Source organism: Lampris incognitus, chromosome 12 (genome assembly GCF_029633865.1).
Source record: "Lampris incognitus isolate fLamInc1 chromosome 12, fLamInc1.hap2, whole genome shotgun sequence".
NCBI classification, from domain to species: Eukaryota; Metazoa; Chordata; class Actinopteri; order Lampriformes; family Lampridae; genus Lampris; species Lampris incognitus.
In genome coordinates this window covers 34,998,462-35,017,031 of record NC_079222.1, presented here as the reverse complement: position 1 = coordinate 35,017,031, position 18,570 = coordinate 34,998,462, and the positions used below count along the sequence as shown (strand labels likewise).

General features: G+C 44.1%; 1 protein-coding gene across 1 annotated transcript in view; it reads right to left on the bottom strand.

Moving 5' to 3' along the window:
- Positions 1-18,570, bottom strand: part of mast4 (microtubule associated serine/threonine kinase family member 4) — a 120,401-nt gene that overhangs the window by 43,052 nt on the left and 58,779 nt on the right. Inside the window, exons 3-11 of the mRNA XM_056290472.1 lie at positions 12,724-12,812; positions 4,613-4,682; positions 4,430-4,450; positions 3,898-3,976; positions 2,523-2,677; positions 2,350-2,425; positions 2,022-2,231; positions 1,601-1,702; positions 1,231-1,363 (exon numbers count right to left, since the gene is read on the bottom strand). Of these exons, the coding sequence (XP_056146447.1) occupies positions 1,231-1,363; positions 1,601-1,702; positions 2,022-2,231; positions 2,350-2,425; positions 2,523-2,677; positions 3,898-3,976; positions 4,430-4,450; positions 4,613-4,682; positions 12,724-12,812 (935 nt within the window). The remainder of the gene's footprint in view (positions 1-1,230; positions 1,364-1,600; positions 1,703-2,021; positions 2,232-2,349; positions 2,426-2,522; positions 2,678-3,897; positions 3,977-4,429; positions 4,451-4,612; positions 4,683-12,723; positions 12,813-18,570) is intronic.

Here is an 18,570-nt window from a genome sequence, read left to right as displayed (position 1 = left end):
GGGCACAAGCTGGATGTAGTGGTCCTGGGCTGCTGTGGTCATGTGTGCTCTACAGTGAGGCCAGCTGGCTGAACTGTCGAAACCTTTGAAACGACTCCGGGGCAGCTTATGACAGAGAGGTGGACATTCAGTATTCTGGCAATAGCTCTAGTGGACATTCCTGCAGTCAGGATGCCAACTGCAAGAGTCTCTCCATATTTGTGGCATCTCAGGCAGGATGATGTGCAGCAAAAAAACTGCACATTTTATATGTCTCTTTATTCTCCCCGGCATGATCGTGCTGTTTAATCAGCATGTTGATGTCACAACTGTCAGAGAGGCGGATTATGTTGGCAACAGCTGAGATATGATGAAATAGGATGAAATGCATACTGAAAAACCTGAGAATTAAGCCTGTACAGTGCATAGAAACAATCTGGGATCGAATACTTCAACTCGTGAAAAATGGGGCGAAAACAAAAGTGTTGCATTTAGGTTTTTGCTCGGTGTATGTGCTCGAGTGATGCTACAAGAGCTTCATATCTGAAACAGAATAACAATAAAGCAATTAAACCTCTATAATAGACCAGAGTTTCTTGAGGGCTGAAGAGTGTTTTAAGTGAAAGGGTAACAACTGACAACAAGGCCAACCAACTCTGGAATGGGGTGAAGGAGCCATTTTACACAAGATGTTCGTTTTTCTGCTCCATCCCCTCTGCCGATCCAGGGAGGGCTGCAGACTACCACATGCCTCCTCCCATACATGTGGAGTCACCAGCCGCTTCTTTTCACCCGACAGTGAGGAGTTTCGCCAGGGGGACGTAGCGCGTGGGTGGATCACGCTACTCCCCCCAGTCCCCCCCTCCCCCCCAAAAAGGCGCCCCAACCGACCAGAGGAGGGGATAGTGCAGCAACCAGGACACACACCCACATCTGTCTTTCCACCCGCAGACATTGTGTCTGTAGGGACGCCCGACCAAGCCAGATGTAACACCGAGATTTGAACCGGCGATCCCGTGTTGGTAGGCAACGGAATAGACCGCTACGCTACCCGGACTCCCATACACAAGGAGTTTTTAATGTGCAACTGGACATATTTATATTGCTATAGTTTAAATAAATTTGAGAAAATAAAATATGGTATTGAAAACAATATCTGAATTGCAGATGTGGTGTGAATCCTTCCCTCATTCAGAACCTTTTCTACTTCAATCACTTATGTTGGTGACAAAGCGGAAGTTCTTTCCGTACCTTCCAGAGGGTCTCGTGTGAGTCCAAGCTGACTGATGATGTAGCGGGGAATATCCGTCTTTATGCCCTGACCTTCCTTAGCGTGTCCCTCAGCAGCCTCCAATAGGTGATAAAATTCCTTTGGATCAAATTCCTGGAGACAAAAAACATCTCCTCAGACTATGTATTACAAAACAGACCTCAAGACCACAGATATTGTCTGAGGGGAAAACCGAAGAACAAACTCTTATTTTGTGCTAAATTGACAATCCAATCCTATTGACAATCTTAAATTTACATGATGATGATGTGCAAGTTGCACGCAAAGGCAGAAAACTAATTCTTCGGCTGTCACTGGTGGGTTTGGTAGAAAAAGTTAAGGGATACATACCAGGCATTCCAGCAGCCGAGCTGGTCGGGCGATGACAATGAGGATCTTCTTTACCAGTTCTTTGATAAAGTTCACTTCCTCGCTCTCCGACCTTTCCGTGGACTACCCGGGAACCAAACAGAGAAGACACAGGTTCTTAGCGTTTTACATGCAACGGTGAGCTTGTTGGACTCACGGACATCCTTCGAGAATACGTGACAAGGTTAATATGGTTATTTCTCTCGAGTCTACACAAATAAAACAGCATGAAAAACACATGTATTCCGCCACGTATTTCACAGTTTCTTCTACAAACTTGTGAATTAATTAGTGTGAGCCTTTGCCCAACTTCCCTATCTTCAACAGCTGTATCTTTTACAGTCAGTCTGTGCCATTCCTACATGCGTGACGATTCTTCTACGAGGCATCGCATTGACCTCACCTCCTGAAAGAGCCGCTCCAGTTTGTCCGTGAGCTCACAGAAGTAGATGGAGGTGATGAGTCCCTGTCGGCTTTTCTCCAGACAGTCTCTGGCCAGCTCGATGATTTGGTGGTGGGCGAAGCCCAGAACACCGTCCGCCAAAGGGAGGATACTCTCAGGAGAGTTGCTGCGGATGATCTCCTGGATCCTCTCCTCCATCTGAGCCGTTGCCTTCAGCAATAAGGTAGTAGGTTAGTTAGGTGGTGTCAGGTGAAGATAGCGAAATAATTCAAAATGCAATAGAATTATGGCCAGCCGCAGCAGTGGGAAGGGTTCTGTGAGCCTTCACCTTGGGAAAGCGTTCCTTGTAGACATGGTTCATCATGATAATCTCATGGTCGTAGCATGATGGAGATCTTCCAGGGCTAATCACATTTAAAGAAATCATCAGTCTGAACACGGTAAAGAGTCACGTGCATTTCAAAATAAAGACATTGCGACTCTGTTTGGATCAGTCGGTACCTCAGACTGCGTGAGCGGGGCCGCATGGCCGTGGCTCTGTGACAGTCATCTCCAGCAATGCTTTCAGTGTAGAAGTGTTTCGAGAGGAAGTGCAGCTCATCAGGCGTGGGCTGGAAGGGCAGCTGATGCAGTTTTTCGTGTGATGAACAGGATGACTGGAAACGGAACGAACACGTGTTGAACAAGATAAAATTGAGGGCGGCAATGTTTATTTTGATATTCTGACGGTAGATGAGAGACTTCTAGCAAACTCATTAATGCACCATGAAACAGTGTTATCGAATGTTGAATATTGAACAGAAATGTCTACTTGAAAAAAAAACAAAATTCAGATTAGAACTATACAGTCATGATGTAGTTTGTATTATATTTATAGTCAATTCACAACATACAAAATAGTTTATTTTTTAATTTTAAATTTTATTTAGACCCCCCCCCTTTTATCCCCAATTGTACCCGTCCAATTACCCCACTCTTCTGCTCCACCCCCTCTGCCGATCCAGCGAGGGCTGCAGACTACCACATGCCTCCTCCGATACATGTGGGGTCGCCAGCCGCCTCTTTTCACCTGACAGTGAGGAGTTTCGCCAGGGGGATGTAGCGCGTGGGAGGATCACGCTATTCCCCCCTTTCCCCCCTCCCCCCGAAACAGGCGCCCCGGCCGACCAGAGGAGGCGCTAGCGCAGCCACCAGGACACATACCCATATTCGGCTTCCCACACGCAGACACGGGCCAACTGTGTTTGTACGGATGCCCGACCAAGCCAGAGGTAACACGGGGATTCGAACCGGCGATCCCCGTGTTGGTAGGCAATGGAATAGACCGCTACGCCACCCGGACGCCCCACCAACCTTTAAATTCTGTATAACTGTTGAATCACCACCTGCCAGCCGACAACCTGTATGCTATTTCCCTTACCAGTCATAGTCCACCATGTGGCCTAAGTTTGGACTCTTAACTGAAAAGCTTGTGTGACAAACACACCATCGTTGTTGGAATGTCTAGAAGTTGATGCACGTGGAATAGCACCATGTCAGGGTCCAGCTTTATGGGAAGAGGAATATTATGGAATTCTGTTGATACTTTCCCATCTCCCGAGACTCCCTGATAATATCCAACAGTTGTGGTGTACGTGTGTGGACAGGGACTAGAAAGTCGTCAAGTCCGCTCCATGACCGCGCATTACCAGAGTTGAGTTTGCTTAAGCCGTTTTCCAAACACTTGGAAAATCCATGTTCCCCTACTCTGTACCGCTGCTCTTCAGAAGTGGCTGATCCTTCTTCGGGTTTCACAGTAACGGATGAGACTGACCTGTCTGTCTCGAGAGTCGGAGGTGCTAGGGTGCGAGATGGCCTGAAACTGGAGGACACTTACAGAGACGGTGGAGCTGGGCGTGTTGGTTCCATAACCAGATGAGGGGAAGGAGGCCAGGGACCACCTGCGACCGTCGGTTCTGGAAATAAAACCACAAAAAACCCACAGAGCTGACGCCGCATCGCTTTTAACTCCGCTAGACCCCCCCCCCCCCCACGAATGGATAACGAATACACATCCACACATGACATCAAGAAATTACACCTATCTGGATAAACACAACGTGTGAACAGTAAAAGTAACTGTTATTACAAAAGATATGGACTCAGAACCATGAGATATCTTTCATGGTTTCCACCTGCACTGAAAACACATGTCCCTTCAAAACACATGTGGTAGAAGACTTGCAAAACACCTGCAGGTCTCGGCTGCAAACGACTTTAGTCCTTAATGGACGGTCATGCAATCTAAAATATGGAGACGAGGTGAAATGTGGAAGAAATGTGAAATATGAAGTATATAGTATATTTGGGACCAACCAAGGTGGGGCTATGAAGTTTCATGGACTCATTTTGTCCTAATGTGAATTTACCTGTCTGCTCTGTGGCAGTGACTGTGGATTATAACAAGAGACAGATAATTAAATGATACCATGTACAGATAAACCATTAAATTAACTCATTATTCAGATTATATCTTGAAAACGGTTTTACCCCGAACTGGGTGGATTATTTCTAAGCTGTAAATCGATAGAAACTATCCACTGTTTGTTTACCTTCGTGCAAAAGAGAAATGGGCCGAGGTACTGGGAGAGAAGTTTCTGGGACTGTCTTGTGGGCTTGTCCCTGCAGATGGACAAAGAAAAACACGACAACGACGTTGCAAATTTAACATTAAAACAGCAACGATAAAGTTTTAAGAAAGGTGGCAGCATCAGTTATTTCAACAATATGCACACTTCCATCCAGCCATCCATTATCCAAGCCGCTTATCCCAGTTGGGGTCACGGGGATGCTGGAGCCTATCCCTGCAGTCACTGGGCGGCAGGTGGGGAGACACCCTGGAGAGGCCGCCGGTCCAACACAGGGCCGACACACACACACATACACAGATTCACACCTATAGACAATTTAGTACTGCCGATTCACCTGACCTACATGTCTCTGGACTGTGGGAAGAAACCAGAACACCCGGAGGAAACCCATGCAGACACGGGGAGAACACACAAACTCCACACAGAGGACGCCCTGAGACGGCCTGGGGTTCGAACCCAGGACCTTCTTGCTGTGGGGCAATAGCAGGCCTTGCATGCTGTGGTTTTGGTATTTAATTAAATTAATTTACTTTTGATTTAATCTAATAAACTCAAGATTTCAACCTGATTTTGATCTGGATAAACTGGACTTGTTTGGGGTAAATTGAGCCTGTGTGTTAGTCTGCCATACCCACATCACTGGGAAGCAGAGTGCCTGTCTGGGTTCATCTCCAAAAACCTTCCCAATGAGGCAAGGTAGGTAAAATACTATATCAATCGATAGGAATAATTATTAGTCATACTGATGAATTTTATCTATTTATTGAATTTTATCTATTTATTAATTTTAGTTTTGATCCAAGATGACAATGTATTCTTTTTCCCATATCATTTATTTTACCATCTTCTAGAGACAACTACATCTTTTCATCACATGAATTACTGTCAGCAAATCGAATTTAAATCGAAACTATTCCTTCTACATAGTGATGAAATAATTCAATTCAAACTGTTTTTTTAATAACATGTAAACAGCCTCATAATATCATGACCAAAGAAAAATCCGGAGTAATTACATGGGCCCAGTGCATGAAGAAGTCTACTGTTGGATAGCCTGCCCTCATCTATCACATACACTGCGCTGGCTCATTAACTTTATGGAAAAACAAGAGAAACACCCATAAGTCATTATGAAAAAGCTTTTTCATTACTGGTATTTCAATCCACTGCTGCAGTTTGGATGGAGGCAAGTTTACTCTGTACGCAAAACAGTTAGTCCTGCAGTGCAGAAGGACATGAGCAAATATGTGACTCTTGTCATATTTCATGATCCTGTTTATCATGCCCTCCATTTGGCAGTCACTGTTAAAACAGAGTCACTCAACCAAACTGTCATAATGGAAACTTTTTCCCCCTTGTTTTTGAAATACATCTGCATATTTTTTTTCCATCCACCCATCCATTATCCAAACCGCTTTATCCTGCCCTCAGGGTCGCGGGGATGCTGGAGCCTATCCCAGCAGTCACTGGGCGGCAGGCGGGGAGACACCCTGGACAGGCCGCCAGGCCATCACAGGGCCGACACACACACACACACACACACACACACACACACACACACACACACACACACACACACACACACACACACACACACACACACACACACACACAAACACAAACACCTAGGTTAGCTAAGGATAGCTAAAAAGTGTTTTTATAATGCTAATTTTGGCCATGCTAGCTACTGAGCTAAAGTTGTTTTAAGTATTTACACATTCTGGCTAACTTCAATCATACATATTAAATATTATATCATAACACTTTACGACACCCTTAATCTATAAACAAAGCAAAAATATAGATAAGGACTGCTAGCTTGCTAGCTAACAATAGGCACAATCTACCTTCAGAGACTTGCCTTTTCAGTCCTTTGCAGCCATAATTTATATTTATATTTTTATATTTAACATTATTTAATTTATGTAAATTGCTAAAATGGCTATGGTTAAAACTACATGTTTTTTTCTTACACAAAAATATGTATTTACACATGAAATGTGTGAGATTTCATTGAAGCTAGCTGTGCAGCTTGACACTCTGCTCTTAGGGATCTGCAGGTTTGGGTGGACTTCTAAGAGACGGTGATGTGTTCTGCAAATGTGATGGTTCCAAAGTGGTTACCAAGTCTGACAGGTGCAGAGTTTATTGAAACTGTCATGAGGTTACTATAAATACTTCTACATCAGGAAGAGAGGCCTTCTTGGTGTATGTTCTGCTAAAATGCAGGCCACTGAAAGCAAGTGAAATTAAGATAATCCCCCCTAAGTATCAGGTATTCTGTCAATTAAAAAAACAAAACAAAAACAAAACGGATTCGTTGTGGTCAACTATATAAAACTTCCAATTTCGGCTTCAATGAGACCTTTTGCTTCCCGAAGAATTGGTTAAGAGGTCGGAATCATTCACACTATTTCCAACAGTAGCAATTCAGGATTCCCAATAGGTTCTTTATCGCTGTATTCATTTATCTGGACATGCCCCACATGGAAAGAGCTGGCTGATATATGTGTTCTTAGTTTAGATATATGTGTTCTTAGTTTAGCTATATTTGTTCTTAGTTTGGAGATATATATATATATATTCTTAGTTTGGATATATGTGTTCTTAGTTTGATTTTTTCTTAGTTTGGATATATGTGTTCTTAGTTTGGATATATGTGTTCTTAGTTTGAATATATGTGTTCTTAGTTTGGCTATATTTGTTCTTAGTTTGGATATATGTGTTCTTAGTTTGGATATATGTGTTCTTAGTTTTGGATATATGTGTTCTTAGTTTGGATATATGTGTTCTTAGTTTGGCTATATTTGTTCTTAGTTTGAATACATACATACATACATACATACATACATACATACATACATACATACATACATACATACATACATACATACATACACACACACACACACACACACACACACATATATATATACATATGGATATATGTGTTCTTAGTTTGGATATATGTGTTCTTAGTTTGAATTTTTCTTAGTTTGGATTTGTGTGTTCTTAGTTTGGATGTATGTGTTTTTAGTTTGGATGTATGTGTTCTTAGTTTGGATATACTATGTGTTCTAGTTTGGATATATTTGTTCTTGTTGTTTTTGGATATGTGTTTTTGTCTTTGTGTTGCACTGCTGTGGGCTGGAGGGAAACAATATTTCATTTCATTTCATGTAGCCAAGTACATGAAGTGAAATGACAAATAAAGAGTTTCTGATTCCTGATGTTGAAATGCTCCTCTGTAGTGAATGTATAAAACTATGGGTTTTCCAGAAGGCACCTATTTATTTCCTCTCGAGTGACCCAGCATGCAATATATTGTGCAGCACTAATCAGACAATTACATCCCTCGGACCAGGGCAGAGGTAATAATTAACCAAAGGCAATGATGTCACCCCCTGTGCTTACAAAGAAACAAGCCTTTTCAACAAGTATGGTTAGATGGTGACAAAAACCATCCATTTACAATCTGACAGCGATAACAGATCATATCTAATAAGTTCCTTTGAGGGATTTGTATAGGGTATATACATAGATGAATGTCGAGAAATTTATGCAGTGAATAGCATACATTGTAGTTTCATGAGAAACATTTGTACCGATGAGTTATCGAGAAAAACATTTTTTTGTTGAAAGATGCTGGAATTGTTATAAAAGAGAATGCAAGTAGCGTAGTAGTAAAACAGCTTGCTTAATTTGTGAACATCATTGATTTAAACAATACTGTACCCTGTTATACAAGTTCTAATGCTGTTTAAAAAAAAAGAAGAAGATAAGAACTGAAGGCAGGGTTTTCTTACCTTTGGTACCCACTTTACTCCTGTGCCAAACTATGAAGTCTTCCCAGAGATGGGCACATTTATTGAACATTGTGGTTTTCAAGGTCTGAGCTCATCCTTAGGATTGACCTGCTTTTGTGAAGTTAATACACTGACCAAAAACACCAGGTCCAGCTTTTCTATTGCTAGCCAATACCCGGAAATAAAACGCCCTGCGGTTAATGGGGCCTTCCCTCCTACTGCTCCTGTGCATTTCCTTTCTGCGGACTGCCGCTTCCTCCCCCTCCACAACAGCTGCCCCTTCCCCTTGGTCTGCACGATATCATTTCCCCAAAGGCACTGCATACAATGGAGTAGTGTTTTTTTTCTATGAATTGCTTAAAACTAGACTTAATTTCCCTTATTAATATCACTTTCATTGCTTGGCCTTATTTTATGATGTACAGTGTGTCTTGAGACAGTCCATGAAATCCATTTATATTCAAAAGAACATTATTTTATAAATAACTGCCTTTTTAATGTCATCTGCATGAAACTGTCAAAATTATGTTGGCAGTAAGTTTAAAGGACTAGTGAGAGAAAAAGAGAAAGATTAGGAGTAATAGTAATTTAGCTACAGACTTGTGATGCTAATTTCTTACAATGACTCTCAGACTGGTCCTCAATCTCTAACCTACCCGTCCTTTCAAAAGTTTTTGAAAACGTTGTAGCTAAACGACTTTCTGCCTTTTCTTTCCAATGAAAATCTCTTTGAACCATTTCAATCTGCGTTCAGAGCCTGTCACCCCACTGAAACTACACCCACAAAAGTGGTGAATGACCTTTTGCTTGCTATGGATTTCAATTCCGCCTCAATGCTACTGCTACTTGATCTTAGTTCTGCTTTTGACACCATTGATCATGGCAAACTTTTAGACCGCCTTGAGAATTACATAGAAGTTTCAGGTATGGTTCTGTCTTGGCTGAAGTCTTACTTATCTGATGGAACACAATGTGTCTTCTGTGGTTGTTCCATGTTACATCTAAATTCTCTGCAGTGAAATATGGTGCACCCCAGGGCTAAGTTCTTGGTCCGTTGCTGTTCTCTCTTTACACCTTACCTCTTGGCTAAATTATATGCAGCTATAGAATAAATTTCCACTGCATCACTGATGATACTCAGTTGTATGTAAAGTCAGACAATAACTCTCATATCATGAATTTAGAAGCATGCATGTCTGTTGTGAAAAATTTGATGTCATCTAACTTCTTACTACTTAATTCTGAAAAAAACTGAGATGCTGGTTATTGACCCTGCTAGACAAAGTCACCTACCTATGTGATCAAGGAATGATATTTCTTGACAACTATACAATCTCCCAAAGTTCCACAGCCAAATATTTTGGTGTTATTTTTGATCAGTCCTTATCTTTTGAATCTCACATTAGAGAAGTCACCAAGACCACCTTTTTTCTACCTACGAAATACTGCTAAAATTAAATCTTTCTGTCCATGGCTGATGCTGAGACCCTGATCCATGCTTTTGTTTCATCAATATTATTTTACTCTAATGTATTTTCTTTTCTGACCTGCCACATGATAACACTACAAACCTCCAATTGGTTCAAAATGTTGCTGCTAGAATATTAACTTAATTTAGAAAAATATCAGACCGATTCTAGACTCCCTTCACTGGCTTTCCATTCATGCTAGATGACTTTAAAGTGCTACTATGAACCTAAAACAAATATTTAATGGGCTTTCCCCTTCATATTTTTCAGATCTCATATTACGTACCTTCTTGTGCCCCCCCGTTCTCAAGGCGCAAGCCGCCTCTCTGTTCCCAGAATCAAAAAGAAGTCTGCAGGCTGCAGAGCCTTCTCTTACCGTGCCCCATTTCCTTGGAATAATATCCCAGTCGACATCAGAGAAGCTGACTCTATGGACTCTTTCAAGTCTAAACTGAAAACCCATCTGTTCTCATTACCTTTCAACTAGTCATTTCATTTCCTTGCTACTTTGACTTTATTCTGAGCCTTGTCACAACTTTCCTTTTTGGGAGGGTCTCAGTCTCAATGTAGTCATGGTCATTTTTGATCTCGTCCTGCTGACGACAATGTTCCTAAACTTTTCTGAAAGCATAGCACCTCCTCTAACCGTCTGTTTGTGTCTCTGACAGCCAGGAGTATGAGTGCCCATGTATGCCTGCCCCCCCCCACCCTCTCTCTTTCTCTTTTCTTACATTCAGGACCAAGTTTATTCCTCTACAGACTGTGTGATGACCATGGGATCAGCTTCTCTCTCGCTCTCTCTCGACTGCCTGATGACTTTGGGATCTAGGTTCTTGTCTGTCTTCCCTTGGTCACAGTTCCAACCTCTTGTGGATTTAAGCTGTAGTTTGCGTTGTTCTTGTTCATAATTGCTTCAGTATAATTTGTTTTGGCTATGATTCTTAAATTACTCTCATCACCTCTCTGGTCTTCTTTCTCCCTCTGTGTGAATGCTGTGTTGAAGTCTGCCTCTTGTGTGCACTTTAAGTCTATTCTCTCTGATTTTTATAAATTTTTAAATTTTATTTTGAGATACTTTACTGGGCCCAATAGGGAAATTATGCTCTGCATTTAACCCATCCGAGCTGTGTAGCTAGGAGCAGTGGGCAGCCGCCGTGCAGCACCCGGGGACCAACTCCAGGTTGTCTTGCCGTGCCTCGGTCAAGGGCACAGACAGCAGAATAAACCCAAACACACATGTCTTTTTGATGGTGGGGGAAGCCGGAGCACCCGGAGAAAACCCACTGCAGACATGGGTAGAACATGCAAACTCCAAACAGGAGACGGCCTGGGATGATCCCCATGATTGGACAACCCCGGGGTTCGAACCCAGGACCTTATTGCTGTGAGGCGACAGCGCTAACCACTGCGCCATCGTCCCGGGCCATGCAGAACTGGTTTTGCGGTGCAGGGTCCCACTGGCTCCTGACTGCATCTGTGGGGTTGCCTGATATCTTGGCCGGTCACAGATTCACTAAATATGCCTTGCACTCTCCTAACAATTGTTACTGCCCAGTGTATTTAAATATCTTTACTGAAAATCTTTACGAAAATCAACGTATTTAAGGCATAACAGTCTACATTACCTTGCTCTGTGCAATCTATGATGTTACATCGTAATTCTGTTACCTTTGTGTACTCTTTGCATTTGACACCTATTGGATGCCTGACCTTCCTGGATGAGGGACCCCTTAGCTCATCTGTTGCTCCTCCCGAGGTTTCTCCCATTTTTTTTTTCTGATAAGGTTTTTCTTGTGGAGTTTTGAGTTTAGGGAACAAGGATATGAGGTATTGTATATTGCACTAATTGTAAAGCCCTTTGGGACTACCTTGTGATTTTGGTCTACACAAATAAACTTGACTATATATACTGCTACTAGAAGAACCCCGCTACAATGTAGCGGTTTGGTTATCCACCCGTCTAAATCTCCCTCCTCTTCATCCTGCCAGCTAACCGCCTTCCCCCTGCCCCTAAACCCCCCCCACTCCAACTCCCTCCCCCCAAATGCTCAGAATCAACTGAAATGCCGAGAACAGTGGTTTTTAGCCATTTTTAGAAAATGCATATTTTGCATAATTATACATAATTATTATAATTATTTTAATGGTCTGCTATGTTTCTGGTCCTCTCTGGAACAATACCTACCACCTCCAAAAAAAATTAGGATCATAAATGCATTTTTGCAAAAATGCATTTATTTTGCATAATGCCAAAACATTTGAAAGTCCCAGAAAAAAAAGTTATAGGTGAAAAAATCAAAGATGCTCAGAATCATCTGAAATGCCGAGAAAAGTGTTTTTTTAGCCGTTTTTTTAGAAAAATGCATATTTTGCACATTTATGCGTAATTAATTATGCATAATTTTAATGTTCTGCTATTTTTTATAGGTGCCCCTGATCATCCCCAATAACCTCCGAAAAGAATCAAGGCCCCAAGTGCTTTAGTTTGGCCGTTTATAGACTCTCACACAGACACACACACACACACACAGACACACACAGACACACACACACACACACACACACACACACACACATTGTGAAAATACAGAAGTAGATACAAAATATAATCGCTGCTATACCAGCGATTATATTTCTGTTTCCAGGAATGCCTCGCTCTCTCTCTCTCTCTCTCTCACACACACACACACACACACACACACACACACACACACACACACACACACACACACACACACACAAGGTGGCTGTAAACACACGACAACAAACATGTACACAGACACGTTGTCACACTCACCTGTAAGCGACGAGAGGGGGGAGTGCGGCCGCGGTAACACTGAAGACTGGCTGCTTCCTATCAGGCTTTTTCTGTTGTTTGTTCTGCAGCTGTGAAAACCAGAGGGAGGCGTCAGAGAGGCTAATTTCCTCAATTCACGCTTTCAGTCTGACAGGCAGTGGCGCCCCCAGAAATGTTTCATAGGGGGGGGGGGCAAACGGGGCCACTGAAAATCTTGGGGTAGCACACCAACACCAAAGGCCATGACTGAATTTGGGGAATTGTATGCTGCTGTTGTAGCATACTTTATAGCCTAGTGGAAAACTGTCAATATGAGTTAAGAAAAATATACATTATTGATTTAAATGAACAGCACCTAATGTAAAATATCAGACAGAAGCATATTCTGCATATGCGACTCGTGGCTGGGGGGGGGGCAGGGATAGTATCAGGGGGGCCCACCCCTGGCCCCCCCTTGGGGGCGCCACTGCTGACAGAAAACAAACAAATGTGGTTCAAGTGAGACTGCCGCAAACAAAACCCGGTAGTGTCGGGAAAGCGGTAATGACACAGACATGAATGTCGTGGATTCGCCGACTCATGCCGTTAAACTCGGATATTGATTAACCTTCAGTCGCTAGCACACAGCTGCTAGCTGCTGTCGGCTAACACGAACGTAATGTCAACGTTACCCCGAATTCCTTGCGTCGCTGTAACGCATATGCCGTTCCCAGGCTCACAGTGCCCTCTAGTGGCTAACATGAATAGCGCTATATCCAAATCACGTCACGTCTCTTTTTCTTTAGATCCCACAACAGGCACATTGATAATCACAATAAACAAATAAACAAATAAACAAATAAATAAAATGAAATAGAAAAGCCCCCAATAGTGAGTTCCCCCACTATTTTCTGTCTTGCCTATGTGTTTTAAACCTTAGTTGAATGTCTTGTATCTTGCGTTTTCTTCTTTGTTCTAATGATTATATATATATATGTATGTGTGTGTGTGTGTGTGTGTGTGTGTGTATATATATATATTTATATATAAATCTTGTATCTTGCGTTTTCTTCTTGTTCTAATGATTATATATATATATATATATGTGTGTGTATATATATATAAATCCAGTAAGTCAAGTAAATTCTTTACAAGACAGTGCAAGCCTGTTTCATGCCATAAGCAATCATCAGCTGTCAATCAAATAATTTATATATATATATATATATACATATGTATAAGCATGTGTATGTGTGTGTGTAAATAGTTTGAAAAAAGAAAGATGTGTGTTGTGCATGTTTTTTTCCCGTTATAATAAAAAGGTCACACCTCAAAATAGCAGCAAATCGTGAAAAAATAAGTCACATTTGGAATAATGATTTACATTGCAAAATACCAGACAAATAAGGCTATTTCAAATAAACTGACCGTATAGTCCCACATCAGGGTAGTTCAATTCTTCGCACAATTTCCATGTGAAAGCCACACCTGCAAGTTTTCTGTTTTCCTACATGTGCTCTCTGTCCTTTATGTCTTCTACTTGTCCAACCTTTATTTTCTAGTTGCTGCCTCTAACATTGAATATTTTGGATTTCTCTTATTTAATAAAATAGGTAGCCCGCTAACCCCCCCACCCACCCACCCACCAAATACTCCAACACAGATTCTCATAACATAAACAACATAACATAAATAGATCAATAAAAACATAAATAGCTAATGTAAATAGAGCTACATGTAAATCACATCACATATCATATCATATCACATCACAATTTATATTAGCTTTTCCTCAGTTCTCACGCGGGCATATTAATAACCAGCGAATACTTCAATGCAGCTTCTCATGGAGAGCTTCACCTGCATCCAACGTGCTCTCCACTGCAGAGCAACCCAGGCAGCTGGCAGAATAGCAGCTGGAAAAAAATAGCTACCACCATCATGAACTTCCTGGCATTACCCCATTATGTCATCATGAACATTATCACCTCGGCTTGGTAGAACATTGGCTTTTATTTAGATGATTAAACAATGAGGGGAATATAGTACTGACATAAGACACAGTCATCAGCGGATTACAAAAAAGTAAGTCGTGACCCTGATGGAGGTCTTACGCCATTACTAATTTTTACTTCTGGCAGTCTACAGGTCCCTGTAGGGGCCCATACAGTACAGTGTATAAAATTGACCTATTTTGCTCAATCCCCATCTATGAAGGGACCAAAAAACCCTTATCTTAAGATAACTAAACTTGCTCTTCCTTATGAATCTTAGTGAAGAGGGTGGTGAATTATGTGACTCCATCCTGACAGGCGAAGGATACTGTGTGCAACGTGTCCCTCCTCAAGCTTTAAAAACCAACTCGGGTTGACTTTTGTTCACGTTGACGGGGCAGACCGCCCGCTTTTGTAATTCAGGTTAAAGGGAGCTAATCAAACCATCCCGGTACAAAACAGGAGAGGCCAAAAAAGTGTCTCAGCGATTATAATCTATGGCGGTAAATGGATTCTATCGACAGCTCATCAGAAACTCAGTTCCAGTATTCAGAGACTGAATCACAGTAGAGTCTAGACTCACAGATAGGAGGTTACCAGTAGAAATACATCAGTAAATCATTTAAAAACATCAATTGGCTTCAAGGTCAGACGCTTAATTTACATAAACTAGACACTGCGCAGAGTTTTAAGATAGTATTGACCGGCCGTCCGGGCAGCGTAGCGGTCTATTCCGTTGCTTACCAACACGGGGATCGCTGGTTCGAATCCCCGTGTTACCTCCGGCTTGGTTGGGCGTCCCTATACAGACGCAATTGGCCGTGTCTGCAGGTGGGGAGCCGGATGTGGGTATGTGTCCTGGTCGCTGCACCAACGCCTCCTGGTGGGTCGGAGCGCCAGTTCGGGGGGGGGGGGAACTGGGGGGGAATAGCGTGATCCTCCCAAGCGCCTCTGGCGAAACTCCTCACTGTCAGGTGAAAAGAAGCGGCTGGCGACTCCACATGTATGGGAGGAGGCACGTGGTAGTCTGCAGCCCTCCCCGGATCAGTGGGGTAACTGGCCAGGTACAATTGGGGAGAAAAGAAAGGGGGGGGGTAGTATTGGCCTACTTTTGCCCTTTACATTATTTTCCCATTGTAAAACACCTTTGTTTTCTAGCCTCCGTCAGCATTTGGGACAGAGGATAACGGTTTACCCATCCATCATCCCTACCGCTTATCCTGCTCTCAGGGTCGCGGGTATTGCTGGAGCCTGTCCCAGCAGTCATTGGGCGGTTATTATAACGGTTTATAACAGCTAAAAATACCGTTGATGAGAAACGGTGTGACGCATGGTTAGAGGACATTGTGCTGTACTCCAGTGACAGATTTAGCAGCGCCACGTGGGTGACGGAGACACGTAGAGGCAGTGAGAGACAGGCGGAGGAGCCGGCACACAGACGGAGGGGCAGAGGGTCAGCCATGATTGTATATAGGCTGTCACTGTGGTGTTGCCAAAAAAAAGACATAAAATGCAGTTAATGCAAAGAGTCTTTTGCACATATGTAGAAACGAGCCGGGGGGCCCTCTGCAGGGGTTTCAGGGCAGGTGCAGGCGGCTGTTACAGGCGGCACTGCAGAGCCCTTGGTGCACGGACGCTGGAGCGGCAGTAGGGCCCAGCCGGCCTTCATGAGGATTTTAAAACACCTTCACACAAGGTTCTTCTCGACAGAGCACTTTGTCAGCTTCCCCCCGCTGAATCTTTCCTCGAGTCTGAGCCGCGAGGGTACGGAGACCGAGGGAGCGGTCTTGTTACCAAGTAACTACCCAACATCAAAAACCAACAACAGGCCACTCTGGTGGACGAGCGGACTAAACCGCCGTTCCTGCAGTCCGCTCGTCATGTGGCTGGGAGGTTGGTATCCCAGACTCGCCGTAACCGGTCACGGCCAGAGCGTCCACGGGGTGAGGCGTTCATTAGGCCGCCCTTACCCGAGGGATAGTGGGTGTAGATCGGTGTAGTGTTCGGGGACTCGTCGTTCTCCAGCGACCCCTCTGGCCCATCCGGGCGTCTGCAGCCAAGTAACCGAAAGCATTCTCCCTACGCCTCCTTCGCGGCCTGAAGGTGATGCAATCCATGCGAGGCTTCAGCATGTAAAACGGCGAGAGCGGCCGACACGAGTTCGAAGGAAGCTGGTGTTACGACTATCTCCTTCCTGTGGAAACGTGAGCCGGGGGAGTTGTTCGACAAGTGTTCCGGCCATATGCCATTGGGTTAATCGGGTGGGATAAGGGGAAAAACTAGAAATAAATTTATATATATATATGAAAAAAACAACAACAACAAAAAGCTAATCAACAGTTGATATCATGGATGTGAATTTATCCCTATGTATGAGGAATCAGGAACACTTGATTTGTCATTTCGTACATGAAATGAAACAAAATATCACAGCAGTGCAACACAGACAGAAACACAAAGCTAAAAACTACAAGAACCCATACATCAAACTACAAAAAAAAAATCATTGTCGGAGAGAACACCAGCCAGGATGACTGTCGGAACTGCCGGTCTGCATGGGCTAGCAGTTAGCTTAGCCTTCCCCACTTCCACGTCCTGTCAGACCGCCCTCGGTGTTTCCTCCTCGGGCACAGCTCCAGGCAGGGCCGTGGTCCCTGGGCCCACCGGACACGGCAGACCAGGCTCTCCCAGCCGATCCAACACCAGCTCTCCCAGCCAGACACCTTCAACACACCTCCCCACGCTCCACATGACGACACCCAAAACACAGTCAACACTAGGCGAGGTCGCTGCCAGACCGCCCTCGGTGTTATCGGAACCGCCGGTCTGCATGGGCTAGCAGTTAGCTTAGCCTTCCCCACTTCCGCGTCCTGTCAGACTGCCCTCGGTGTTTCCTCTTCAGGCGTAGCTACAGGCAGGGCCGTGGTCCCCGGGCCCACAGCACGCTGCAGACCAGGCTTCCCAGCCGATCCAACACCAGCTCTCCCAGCCAGACACCTTCAACACACCTCCCCACGCTCCACATGACGACACCCAAAACACAGTCAACACTAGGCAAGGTCGCTGCCAGATCGCCCTCGGTGTTATCGGAACCGCCCGTCTGCATGGGCTAGCAGTTAGCTTAGCCTTCCCCACTTCCGCGTCCTGTCAGACTGCCCTCGGTGTTTCCTCTTCAGGCGTAGCTACAGGCAGGGCCGTGGTCCCCGGGCCCACAGCACGCTGCAGACCAAGCTCTCCCAGCCGATCCAGCACCAGTTCTCCCAGCCATCAAACGAAGATGTGGACAGACGTGGACAAATACACTGCATGGACAGTACTGGAGGCCACCGCTAACGTAAGTTTGCGCTGCCATCTTCCTACACCAGTACTGGGTGAGGCCACTGCAAATGCTCTTCAGCTCCTCCCCCTAAGTGAGTTATCATCCTAACTCATCCTGACTGCGGAAAAGTAAAGAGTCCAGCCCCTCTCCAGGAATTTGGTACCAGAGCCTATGCTATGAGTGGAGGTGAGCCAGACTATATCTAGTTGGTACTGCTCCACCTCCCACACCAGCTCAGGCTCCTTCCCTGCCAGAGAGGTGACATTCCACGGCCCGAGGACCAGTCTGTGATGCCGGAAGTCGGCACACCTGCCACCTGACCTGCATTGCACCCTACCCCAATGCTCATCCCCACGGGTGGTGGCTCCACGGGGTTAAACCAAACACAGAATACAGAATTAAAGCTCACCAGCAGGTATTGAGAGACATTTAGCTGCTAAACAGCTAAAAAAGATGGCCTCAAAATGACCACAATATTGCATCAGCGCCCCTGTGACGACATCTCAACAAATGCTGTTCATTGCACATTTCACGAAACTGGATTTCACGGTAAAA